The 14,307-nt window shown below is 38.7% G+C and overlaps 1 protein-coding gene across 1 annotated transcript in view; it reads left to right on the forward strand.

Annotated features, from left to right (window-relative positions):
• The window catches only part of Ccdc141 (coiled-coil domain containing 141), a 167,767-nt gene that overhangs the window by 76,277 nt on the left and 77,183 nt on the right, over positions 1-14,307 (forward strand). Inside the window, exon 6 of the mRNA XM_028763033.1 lies at positions 1,796-1,912. Within this exon, the coding sequence (XP_028618866.1) occupies positions 1,796-1,912 (117 nt within the window). The remainder of the gene's footprint in view (positions 1-1,795; positions 1,913-14,307) is intronic.

Here is a 14,307-nt window from a genome sequence, read left to right on the forward strand (position 1 = left end):
TCTTCTAATTGGCTATCAGAAAAAAATGGCTTCAAGGAATTACAAATATATAAAAATACTATATATATATATATGTTTATATAATGTGAAATATATATCACATAGTTTACCAATATTATGAAGAAGGTGAATGTCACATAAAAATGGCTACAGGGTAAATGTGGATATTTTGCTTGCACTGTTAAAGGGCTAACATTTTGGTAAGCTGGAGAAACCCCATTGCTCCATAACTTATTCCCTATCCTGTGCTGGGGAAATGCCGGGTTAGTCCAGACCTTCTGCTCTCAAGATCAGCTGCTACATCAGTTCCCTCCTGGTACACAGGCATCTCACTGGGGTGAGCCTCTACGGCTGCCATCTGTGGAGTGTGAGGCACATTTTCAGTTTGGAACTTTAGACCTGACACCCTTTCCTCAGCCTCCTGCTTCATGTATTCCTTCCTGTTACAGGAGCTGGAAGAAAGCCCATGGCTGTGTAGACAAGATAACCAAGGCCTCAGAAAGACACAGTATGACTCTTGGCTATGCCTACCGTTTTGTGCAGGCTGCCAGTTTTCATCTTTGAGGTTGGCAACAGTATCCTTCAGACGACAGAGCTGAAAGACTGTAGGTGACATGAGCATAGTAGTGGGGCACAGCAGAAGAGCATGGATTTTGGAATTATGTACACTAGGGGTAGATCCTTCTTCTGAGGTTACCATCTGTCTCTAGATAAACTGCTTCGGCTCTCCAAATTCATTTACTTCTGCTGTACTGTACGTTTGTATGATTATATTTCTCTTGTTGTGGACTTACTGAGAAAACCAAAGATGATGCTCTCAAACCAACTAGCCACATATCTAGTTTATAGTGCAGTCTCTTATGAATTAGTCATTCTGATAGGATTCAGGGATAATTCTATACAGAAGCAGAGAGTACAAATCTAGCTGCAATTCATTTGATGGATGTCAAGGTTCTTATGTTCAGGAGTCTTAAGTCAGAAGTCTCACATCAAGTTACAGTATCTCTTAAAATTTGACCTCACTGAAACTGCAGCACCACAGACTTAATGGTAGAATGTTTGTTCGGTCTGTGTAAGATCCTGGGTTCAATGTCAGCATTGAGCATTCAGTGTCCTCCAAAGTTAATTAATTAAAAAACTAAAGTAAGAAAGTGTTTATTGTTGCATTCAATTTCCACAATATCTGTTTTCTTGACACTGTGTGTCTGTCATGTGTTGTGAGTCAACTATACATGTCCTTGGTACCCGAGTCCTGTTCTTACAATGTCAGTGGAATTTAATAGCTGTTTCATTTCATTTCTCAATACAGATTCCCACCAGCGACTGCAAATGAAATACTTTTGTATTTTCTTTTTGTGTACTAGAAAATATGATTCCACATATGCTGTTCAGTATCTTTAACTGGGTCTGTGTAACTATATTCAGATTCACGTTTATATATAGAAAGAAAGTTACATTTGAAAAGGAAGCAAGATGTGTGGACTGCATGGGAACACACTGTGGCTTTTGGAGAAGATGCTGACTCATTTCCTCATGCCTTATAATTCACTGAGCTGCTAAGCAACCGATGCCTGTGCTTTTCTCCAATTATTTTGTCTTTTCTTTCCTTAAGCATTGAGAGGCTGAAATAAAGAGAACATTAAAAACCTGGATGATATTAACATCATTTATAAGATAGTTTATGTAGAAAGAGATTGATACACTTTGTTTTGAAATGTTGCAATACTATGTCTGAGTTTAAATCCTCTATCCTGATCATTTAAATATTGGTCCTTTCTTCTCACCTCTTTCCCAGGTTTCTTGTTGGTTTCAGAAAACAATAAGAGATCTGCAGGAACAAAGTCTGGGTTCATCGCTTTCAGACAACAAAGAGCTAATCTGTAAGCATGAGGACCTGACAGTCAAAGCAAAGGTAAGATACATTAAAGTAAGTGGGAAATACAAACGAGATTGCTCTTGGAATATGCTTGAATCATTTATAGGGGACAAAAAGTGAATAATCCACTGATTGCATAGGAATGATCACTAGAGCATTAGGTAATGCCACTGCCCAGTAACTTCTAGAGTAACAGTAAGACAGCAGCTTGTACACACACATACACACTCATTCACACACATACATATACACATACAATCATTGACACACATACATACATACTATACATACAATCATTCACACACACTCATTCACACACATACACACACACTCATTCAAACACATACATACATACATACATACACACAATCATTCACATACATACACACTCATTCACACACATACACACTCATTCACACACATACACACACACAATCATTCACATACACACACACTCATTTACACACATACATATGCACATACAATCATTCACACACACACAAACACACACTCATTCACACACATCTACGCACACACTCACATGTCATAATTATTGTCAACTCTGAGTATGAGAGAAACCCCTAAGAAGTTTATCATTTTTTTAATGATTTGACTAAAACAAAGCAGAGACTTTGGGTATAGAGAGTGGCTTCATCAAAGTTGCATCTTATCCCAGGCATGGGGCCAGAGAGGTCACACTAGTCCGCTGATTACAAAGCAGCTCTGTGCAGTGTTAGGTGTACTTGGGGACCTTTGCCAATTAGAGATTTTCCTCAGCCACTTTGATGCTCTTCTGTTTTTAAAGACAGTATATAAAAAGGAACCATTGAAGCAGAATGTCCCTAGCTCTTATCTAATTCTTCATCCCCCTTACTCCTGACTAGCCTATGTTCAGAGGCTATGTGTTATGGTGTGATGGGTTGTATCTATGTACAACAAAGAACCAAAACCAAAATACAACAAAATGGGGTTTAAGTCCCTGCTGTATCATTCAGAACATTGGGTACACGTTGCTTCTCCATGCCTCATTTTCATAGGCACCTGGAAACAGGAAACTTAGAAATTTTGGAGAAAATACTTGTCCAAGTACTCACCTGTGAGCAGTAGTCCCCAAATATTGTTTGTTTTTCCATCCTTTGGCCAGACTTTCAGATGGTTTTCAATAATCTCATTCCTTTGAGAAAGGATTCAATTTTTGTATGTCCTAAATAGGATGCAGCACACTGCATTCAGGATTCATGTTTCTGTGTGGGCATGTAGAGAGAAATGGGACGTCACTTTCAAAGAGAATTGATCAGAAATAAGGCATCAAGTAGGGGTCATTACTGAAACTCACGTAAGTAATCAGGTTTACGGGAAAAACAGTTGCCTGTGCTTCCCACAGCGAAACTACCAGCAAGTCTTTTCTAAATAAATTGCAAAAATGTCTTGATTGTTTCTTGCTGGAATACATTCAAATCAAGAAATAGAGTAACTTCCACAGCTCTCAATTAGGTTTCAGGATGTGTTGAAATAGTTGGGCTGAACCTTGAAGTTTGAGTCATTGTTTTATCTATACCATCTTTACTTAGTATTTTCTATTCATATATGTATCAGAAAAGGGAATAGCAAACGCAGATGATTTTAGATCCTTCTTGGATGGCACCACCATAAGTCAACTTGATGTCCTAAGGCATAATTCTAGCTTTTGAGGTCAGAATCAGTTACATGTTCCAATCTGGGCTCCAATGGTCTCAACTCTTCATTCAGTTCCACCCTTGGCAGTTGGTCATGTGTGGGATATTGGGGCCCAGGCTTCTTGGCGCTGGCTACTCAGAGTCCTGAGAAATGCTGGGAGATTGCTGACATCTCGACCTCATTGCCAGAGAATATGTATAGTTGTTTGGGTGCATAAGGCTTAAAAAATAAAAATAGAAACAACTCACTGTCAACCTTAAAATATTAGCATTTTTAAATTTAAAACACACACACACACAAAACAACAGATTTTGGCTCTTCTAAAGCCTGAAAGGTCTCAGCGGCTGCAGAGGTGGTTCAGTGACTAAGAGCACTTACTGTTGTTGCCAAGAACCAGGGTCCAGTTGCCAGCACCCACTTGGCAACTTATAACTGTTGATTACTCTAGTTCCAGGGGATCCAGTGCTATCTTCTTGAATTGCATTTACATGATGCCCTTACATACATGGACACAAAATACCCATACACCCATCTACATAAAATAAAAATAAATAATCTTTAAAAAAAAAAACCTTCAAACATCTGGCAGCATCAAGCTCACCATTCCACACAGATATAAAAGGTTTTGGCTAGAGTTCAGTGTTGCCTGTTTTTTGTTTTTGTTTGTTGTTTTGTTTCTTTAGAAAAGGCATGCACACCCAAGAACTTCCCACAAACTTCTCCCTTCCCCTTTAATGATTAATATGCCCCATCTTCCTACCTGTTCCCATCTTGCACCTGTGAGTAAACATCAGAGCTTGAGAGCCAATGGGCAATGAGATGCTCTCCAAACAAGGGAGCTGCTCTGTGTTCGAGATCTCACTGCAGGCAGTCAGCACGAAAGCAGATGAGAAGGGAGGCTGAAAATACTTCTGCGAGTGCAGCGAGAACAGAGGTGACTTTAGAGGCAGGCCCTAGTCCCTTTGCCAATGGAGATTATAAATCTGCATCTTATAGGGAGACTTACAAGCCGTGCAAATGTCTCTCCCAGATTTCCCATCAAACCTAGAGGCAGAGCCTGTGTGTAACAATTCCCCCCTAAAGACTTGTATGCATGCTAAAATTTATAAGAGACTTAGAGGTTTTATTCACACACATGCCGACACTCTTGAGGTTTTTACAGATGAGTGTATATTATGGTTATATTATGTATAGTTGTGTATATATGTATGGTTGTATACACACACACACACACACACACACACACATATATATATATATATATATATATATATATATATATATATATACATATATATATGAAATACTGAAAGTAGGTACTCACAAAAAATCATCTACATGAATGCTCACTGTAGCAGACAAATGGCAGAAGTTACTCAGATGTATGGATAAAATAGTGTAGTATATCCATATAATGAAATTTCTCAGCTCTAAAGAGAATGAAGACACCACAGTGAAAACAGACCTGGGAGAAACCAAACATAAAAGGTCAGTTTGTGTCCGTTCACTTATGTAATACATACAGAAGAAGGAAATCCATAGAGACAGAAGACAAATCAGTGGTTGGCTAGGGGTGGGGGAGAAGGGCATATTGACTGTCTAATGAGCCTGATTTGTCCTTTGGGGACCATGGAAATTATCTGTGACACACAACATTGTAAAGTTACTAACTGTCACTAAGGGTAAGTTTTATAATCCTTTTATTTATTTTATTGCCATTAAGAATTCATACACCAAGCATTTTGCTGAACATGGTTGTATATGAACACATTTAATCCTTAAAACAACCAGACAAATAGGCAGCAATTACTGTCCCGCTTTTACAAAAAGAGAATAAATTGGGTCCAGTTTTTTTTTTGAGCCTGAGATGGAACCAGAAATACACAGAGGTGTTGAATTTTATCTGTAGGTCTTATACTTATTTCCAGTAATAAGAAATATATATGTATCCACATACTGTGTAAGGTATTAATTTTAATTTTTTAGTTTTTATGATGTTAATTTTCTATGATTAGTTTTGTGTATTTTTCACAAAATAAAACTATATTGTTCAATTATAAAGACAGAATGAGAAAAAGATTATAAAGAGGCACATATATTGGCTGTATAGGTGGTAATTATGCATGCAAATTATTTAAATCAACGTACAGGAAACTCTACTTTCTCGTCTCCTAGTAAAAAGCTTCAAGGTTGACTTTTTCCCCTTTTAATAAAGTTTCTGTGGGATCAGAGCACTGGCACTTTTCACAAGATATTCTAATGATATTATTTATAGGAACTTGGGGCCAAGATCACAGAGCTAGTTTGTGAAATCAACCGCAACTGGAAAATATTTTTCAGTGACTTGGAAAATCAGACCAGCTGATGACTCATGGAAGCTGGTCTTAATCTTGAAGCTGGTGAATGTGGATACTACTGTGTCAAAACATGGGAGGTGGTGTGTTTGTACAGTTTGCTTCTGAGAACTGTAAAGCCCATGTGCGCACACACATGTATGTATGTATGTATGTATGTATGTATGTATATATGTATGTATGTAGAATTGCTGTTATATGCTGTTTCTGTTTAACTACTGGGGAATCTCTTCAGTGTCCTTCATACACACCATTTTATACTCAAGGGATCCAATTGCCCAGTGTCCCTTCAACACTTGCCATTTTTTGTTTTGTTTCATCATCCTGTGTGTGGAGAGCTAGTGGATTGAGACTTCTTGCCATTCTCCAGTAACTAATGTCTTTGTAGCCTTTTCACGGGGTTATTGTCCATTGTGGGCATGTTTTTGAGTAAATTTCCATATAATCCCTCTAACCATAGCATCCTTCCATGAACAAAAGCTTTCATTTTTATAATGTCCAGCTATTTTAAATTCTGTTGCTCATGTTGTAGCTTAGCTTTTATATTTAGGTCGTTATCCTGTATGGCACAAATTTTGGTGTATAGTGTGAGGCAGGGGATTAACTTTATTCTTTCTCATGTGGTTGTCTAGAGTCCCTGCAGTTCCGGAATTGAATAAAACAGTTTTCCTGATTAAATGATCTTGGCACCTCTATCAGTGACTGCAGATGTTGGGGCTTCCTTCTGGATTTTCGTCCCTATTCCACTGGTCTATATGTCTATGCCACATCATTTTAATTTGAAGGAAAAAAAAATGAAATTTGGAAGGATAAGGTCTCTTACTCTGTTTCTATTTCAGTATTTTTTAAAGACCATTTGGTTCTTCCGGTTGCCCTGTGGCTTCATGTAAACATTATGGTCAGCCTTCCATTTCTTTATGTAACTCCCTGAAGAGCCTGGCAAGAATGACTTTGCATCTAGATATTTGGAGAAGGATTGCTATCTTAATTTTTCCCTTTTAAATTTTTTATGTCATGTGCCTGGGTATTTGTCTGCATGTATGTCTGTTTAACACATGCATGCAGTGCCCACAGAGGCAAGAAGAGGGCATAGGATCCCCTGGAACTGGAGTTACAGATGGGTCATTTGTCACTGTGTACATGCTGGGAATCAAACCCAAGTTCTCTGAAAAAGCAGCCAGTGCTCTTAATCACAGAGCCATCTCTCCAGTCCCTAATATTGCCATCTTCATAATATTAAATTTTGTGGTTCATACTCACATATGGTTTTTCATCTATTTATGCTTTTTCTGGATCTCTCCCCCCTTTCAACAATGATAGGCAAATTTCAGTGTACTAGTCTTATACTTTTTCCATTAAATTTATTCCTGACTATTTTATTCTTTATTCTATTACAATAATAGAATTGCCTTCTAGTTCCCATATTAGTCATTGGGTGGCAGTGTATTAGTTCTGGGAGGGCTTGAAAATTCTACTGGATTTTCTGTATGTAAGATCATATCATGCACAAATCTCCTTTACAGTCTTTGGTATGCTCATCTGTCTAACTGGGGAAAAAAAAGGTTGCTTTTGCAGAGATCTGTAGACCTAAGGTTCTCAAACTACTAGAGGATTTGAGATACCAGGCTTAGAATGAAGTTGCGGTGGTGTCTGCATTTGGAGCAAACGCCTATGTAGTGCTGCTGATGTTGGTCTTTGAACCATACCTTGGTGGCCAAAAATATAAAGAAAAACAAACAACAAAGCAACAACAACAAAACCAAACCTGAATTGTAGCCATTGATAGAACATACAAGGTGTAAATTTACATTTGTCTTAGACTGATACATATGTTTATGAGTATTTGCCTGTGCGTACTATGTGCACCTTATATATGACATGGCTGATGGCTGCAAAGGTCAGAAGAGGGCATCAGATCTCCTAGAACTGGAGTTACAGGTGGTTGGGAGCAACTGTGTGGGTTCTGGGAACTAAATCCAGGTCCTTTGCAAGAGCAACAGGTGCTTTTAACCACCAAGCCATCTCTCCAGTCATAATATAAATCTAAGTAGATCTCTAGTCTCTGAGGTTATGGACAAGATTGTCCATGCTTGGGATTTGGTTTCTTTTTGCTGTTTATTTTGGTCTCCCTTAGACCCATTACACAGGTGATTGAAGATCAAAAGGTAAGCATGCAAAATTTCTGATTATTCCTTTAAAAACTTAGGGGTGAGGAGTGGGGATGAACAGAAGAGTTGGGGGAAGGGAAAAGCATGATCATGCGTTTTATGAGTGAAATTGTGTTATTATCTTCTGTAAGTATCACTGAAATGGAACGTTCAGTACAAAGGAACTACTTGTATATTTCTTCGGTTCTTCAGGAGGTGTGGGGCAATATCCGGAATTCAAATAACCAGCTTTCAGGCTATCCAAATATTTTCTTAGTATTTCACAAGCATGTGGAGTGCTTTCTTCTCATGCCTGCATATGTTAACTTATACAGAGAAACTCAGCATTACGACGTTGAATTTCTGGTTATTCCCTGATGTCCTTCACTGAAGATCACAAAATGCTTTGTCTACATTGAAAAATCAAATCTGAACTGTCTCAAGGCAAAATTAGCTGCATTCTCCAAACCTTAAGACACCTGCGTCTGCACTTCTCAATCCCTCTGTCTTCATTGTAGTGAATGATTAGTTTTACTTGCCTGATTTTTAAATGAACCTCCCAATTATAAGCAGATGTCATTTTTCACAGAACATAAATTAGAAACAATTCCATCACTAACAGTCACAAATCTGTATAAATAGTATTGAGTTTGCCAGTGAGCCTTGGGAAAATCCATAAAATGATGAGGGTTTTTTTTTAAACCCAATTCTTACCTTTACTTGAGGTTAGTTTCAAGCTCAGCGAGCCATATCCTTATAATTTCCAAGGGGAACTTGTGTTTAAAACTCCCTCAGAAATATGCTGAGTTCCAAAATTCAGTCTACTGTGGTCTGAAATTGGTAGGCTGGAGCCATCGGCTGCAGAACCCTCAGCTCATTCTAGTTAGGTTCTGGTTTTCTTTTTTGCCTCCTCTTCCTCCCTATTCTTTATCATTGGTCAGTCATTAAGTAGAATTTCCTACAAAGTATGGCTTCTTGTAGTTCCTCTTTTAATGAATACGGTAACTGTGGAATAAAGTCCACTTTAAGTGGCTGCCTGCAAAAGCATTTTCTTAGTGCTTAACATGGTCATGTCCCAAACCACTATGACCTTCTGTGTTACTGTAATGTGCATTTGGTAAGTACACAGTTTCCCAGCCTTAAGTTTCCCTGATGTACTTTGTTCTTGAAGCCCATGCCTTATTTCACGGCCTCATCCCGAGCAAACTCCGTTCTGTTCCATTCCTGAGCAGACTCCATTCCATTCTTTGGTTGTGTGTATCACTCAGCCTGGGCCACAGTGGCTCCCATATCAATTCAATTGCCCTGTTTCTATGTTGCTTCATCATTTTGGAAGATCCTGAAACAACTGGCATAACTGTTTTGATTGGATCCATTAAACTGGTTTATTTATATCAGCCTTGCAGTTTCTTTAGTTATCATCTGTCAATTCCCTGTTTTGGTTTATATGTATTTATTTTATCTTGTGCACGGGTCTTTGGCCTGTATGTGTGTCTGTGTACCACATGTGTGCCTGGCACCTCAGGGAGGCTAGGAGAGGGTGTTTTATTTCCTGGGACTACAGTCATAGAGAGCTATGAGGTACCACGTGTGTACTGGGAATCAATTCCAGTCCCTAGAAGAACAGCCAATGCTTTTAGCTGTTGAGCCATCTCTCCGCCCCGACTCTTCATTCTTAACCTCCCCCCATTTCTCAGTTATTTTTACTTCCTATCTATTACAGTTCTCATTTGCATTGAATACTCTCACCTTTTGATTTTAAGCCTCATCTTAGACATCTCTGCCCATAGGAAATGCTTGTGAAAGTCTTGCTCGGGGTCAGACACATTGCTCTTATGATCCAGACCCCATTACCCCACCTTGCCTTGACTTTGTGCTTTGGCCAGGGCTGTTTCTTCCATAAGCATCATCCCTCACCTTCTATCCAGTCCCACCTCCAAGCTCCCGAGCTAGAACTCCTGTCCATGTTTAAAGACCCGTGAGAGGCCATCTCAGATTCTCTAATCAGAAGGGACAGTCCTTTCCTTTAAACATTTGCTTGGCTCCCACTTGAGCTCACAACAATCCCTTTTATATTAGTCAGCTGTCTCTAAGATGCTGGAGGATGTGTTTAGACTGTTCCCTGTTCAGTGTGAGAGTTATAGGATGTCCATCCCAGTGTCATTTCTCAACACTTCACAGATTATTGACCACAGAGTCAGAGTGCTATGGTTCTACTGAATCATGGCTGCATCAAACCCTCCAAAAGCAGAGATTCATGGGTGAAATTCTAGTCTTGACTGCACTTTGTTTGAAGGCAGATGATGTCTTTCATACTATTAGAGGCAAGGGTTTGTTCCTATAGTGAAGAGAGAAAATATAAATATTCAACAAACAGCTACAAAGGTTTTTCAGGAAAAGTTTAAAATAACTATATAGGTATTCAGAAAAGTTTAGGAAAGAAAAAAATGAAAAAAAATTTTTTTTTTCATTTTCCCTTTACATCTGTGGCTCCTTTGTCTAAGACAATGATGTGAAGAAAGAATGAAATAGAACATGGTGTTTGAGTCTTTCTTCATGAATCAGGATGATGGCTAGCATTATATCAGAGATATTACACACACGCATGCACACACACACACACACACAAACACATCTCTCCACCCTGCCGCATCAAGTCATCAGAAATATTTAAATTTATGATGGATTGCAATATGAATCACTCATCAAGAATAAAGACAAGGAATTTACTTGTCATTGTATCTTCCATAACCTATTTCAGATCTTACTGGATTTATAAAACGTAATTTAAATTTTAGGTTTACAATTCATCAAGGCAATAGCATAATTTTAAGGGTCAGGTTTGCTGAGTTTGAACACTAAAACTACCATGATTATACAATCCAACTTCCATTTATCTTTAAGATTCTAAAGACTTCTCGACCACTTGTTCTTGTTGAATCTCCCACATTGAGAGTCTTAACATCTGCCTGGTTAGAAGTATTATTGCCTCTCTCTGACTTCAAATAAAAGCTCAGCTTTTTTAAGAAATAAAAAATTTCTGCCCTACCAATAAAATTATGATTGAGTGGATATGAGATGAATCTAAAATATGTTTTTAAAACTTTCCTATCAGATACTAATGGATTTACAACCATTGTTCTAGTTTTTAATCTGTTGATCATTGTGGCCAAAACACAAGAAGCCTACATTCTTTTTTTTTCAAGAAGGGGGATTCATATATGAGGTTGAAATCACAAGCTCATAATTTCCTCTAGGGTTGATTTACTCTTGGACCCTCAAGATGTGCCCAACAGATCCTCCAACAAGCCCTGCAGGCCATTAAAAAGACTACTTCACTAGCCCATAGGCCATTATGATTGTAGATAAATTATGTTCAACAAAAAATATTTTGGCCAGTCAAGCTTTAATTAATTTTAATTGAAAATTGAAACACCAGTCTGAATAAAGTCATAATCAGCTAGGAAAAAAATGTTTGAGAAGGGCAAGAAATCTAAAAAATATGGCAAAAGATGAGCCACTGGAGAAAGGGCGGTGGTTCTCAGAAAACATAAAGCTTGGGAGCCCCTCCCCCATTCTTTACATTATTAAAAGCCTAAAACTAAGGGCAAACAAGCAGATTCATTTGAACTCTCTTCTGGAGATTCATTTATCATATGCTTTATTGTTTTCACAATTTGCTTTTAAACTTTATAGTGTCGCATAGCCCTTTCAGTGCAGGCCACAAACACCTGTCCTGCACCGCTGGACTGTGGGCTCCACTCATGGGCTAAACACTGGAGAGTGAAAAAAAAACACTAAGAAACTTCCAAGCCGGGATTTTTTGTGGGGGACAGGGGATGGAAGGTTTACTTGTTTTGTTCTTCTTGAAATGAGAGAAAAACGGTCTAATTCATATTCAGATATTAATTTGAGGGTACCTGTCCATTTCTGTTATAGCATGTCATTCCCAGTCTCAGCAGGGTTATTTATGAATAGTTATTCTGATATTTTGGGGAGCACTTCAAATCTGAGATGTGAAGCAGAGCTGATAAGTGGTTGAATGAACACAAACCACTCCAGAAGCAGGAGTCCCCACCAAGTGGTGCTGCTGCCATTGATTTGCTAGGAAAGAGAACTCAAAAGCAAAAGGGTTCCCTGGAGCTATTTAGTAAGTTTGGAATAAAAAGCATTCTTCCAGGTCCACCTCCTGTTCCCTTCCAGAATTCTCTACTGAAAGGGTAAATTGAACACTCCTTTCATGCATAGGTGATACCCAGTTCTTTCTGTACGTGGACCATGCCTTTGTAGGAATGTGCACAGGAGGGCATAGTTCACATGGCCTCTGGGTACTGCACTCTGCACACTTTGAGCGTGAGGGAGTCCTTTTTTCTCTAGGATGACCCTGCAGTTGTACAGGTCAGCCTAAAAATGCCTGGAAGGGAGCATGATGAGGGGGAACTGGTAGAGTAGTTACCGTCCAACTTGACATAATCAGAATCTGTGCTTTCTGCCTGCTGGCTGCCATTCTTCCAAAGCGTAAACATTTCTTTCAAAAACATGCCTGCTCAAAGCAGACTTTCAAATGTTCTCTGATTAAAATTGCCAGGTTTGTTTGTACCATCTGCTAATGCAATCATGTAAAATTCTGATTTTCTGTCAATGAGTTAATCCTCCCGATGCTGAACCAAATGGGGTCATAGATTTGGGATTGAACAGGAAATGGACAGTGTTCAGTAAGATGGCCTTGGACTCAGCAGAGCTTTGGGAGTAATCCGTGATCTCAACTTGTGCTGCTACCCCATCTGGTTTTGGCAGTGATAGCCAGTCAGTCTTTCTGTCTCTTACATATGCACTCACTCCCTTTTGCAATTTGTCCGTATCCCCGAACAATTACATTCTGATATCAAGCACGGGATGAAAGTGCACCATAAGGTGTTGAATTATTAGACCTTCTCCACTGCAGGTAAGTTTTGTGTGAAGAAAAGCTTATTAAACACGCTGCACGTGTTACTTCTTTTGCTTTTCAAATTGGACTCGCAAACGGGTTTTCCTTTTTGAACCTACTTAATGGCAATCTATAACTTCATTTGAAGATCTAGCCTAGGACTATAACAAAAAGAAAGGAAAGAAAAGGAAAGTAATCTTCCCCCCTTCTTGTCTAGCCGTACTTAATCCCCTTTTAAAGTTCTTTTTCCATCACGGGGACCCAGAGAAAGGACAATTTCTACGGCAAATGGAATACTGAGTGGTCCAGTTTAAAAGGGTTACTGTGAGTGATAAATGAAAATACCGGAATGACCCAGAGAGACACCCTGATATACTGTCACTCGGCTTCATTGGGCCAGGAATATGCACGTGCTTCTTTCTAATTGGAAAGCCAGGGAAATGGCAGACCTTGGCTTCTGCTGGTGGGGGCATACACTGGAAATGTTTTATTGCAAAGTGACTAAAACCCTGTAAGAAGTTTAACACATAGGAGACAGAAGGAATGGCTCAGCGAAAAAGAACTCAAGAGTTTCTCAGTTGTGTTCCTCCAGCCTTGACAAGGTTGACAGCTATATATTTTTTAAAAGTGTGATGGATTCAGATGACTCTAGAAAGTTCTATCTTAAAAAAATAATAATAAAACAGTTAAAATGTCCCCTCAGAAAAATGCCTGGGGAAATACATCATTGCAGTGGTGTAGAAGCCCAGCAGAAAGGGCCTGCAGATTGCCCAAAGAAAACAGCCAATTTTTGGAGAAGATTGAATAGAATAGCGAATGTGCCCAGCTTCATTTAATGTCCACAGAGTTCAAGTAAGAATGTAATTAAGAATGAAAACAGATAAGTGGCTGAACCTGGTTCTTTGAGTTTCTTCAGAAGGTCAGAGACCACTCTTTCTAGTAGGATTCAAAATAGCAAGTGACAGTGTGTGTGTTTATGGTGGTGGTGGTGGGGTGTGCACACACTTAGCTCTGTGCTGGAATATTCTCTCTCATGTGTTTTCCAAATTTTACCCTAGAGGCATACTTATAAGTAGTTTATAAAGAACAGACCTTCTTCTCTTTATTTATAGAAAAGAGATTTATTATTTTGTCCAACTGGTAAAGTGAAATTACTATTTGGGCAATAAATCTTTTATTATATTTATGTAGATAGATAGATTATATCTATAATAGATATAGATACAGCATTTGTTCTGTGAAATGCTTTTATCATCACGGGGGCCTCATCAGGGCCCTATGGAAGTTTAACCATAGCAGCTCTCTCAAATAATTGGTAAGTTCTTC

Source organism: Grammomys surdaster, unplaced genomic scaffold (assembly GCF_004785775.1).
Source record: "Grammomys surdaster isolate TR1022 unplaced genomic scaffold, NIH_TR_1.0 136, whole genome shotgun sequence".
Taxonomy (NCBI): Eukaryota; Metazoa; Chordata; class Mammalia; order Rodentia; family Muridae; genus Grammomys; species Grammomys surdaster.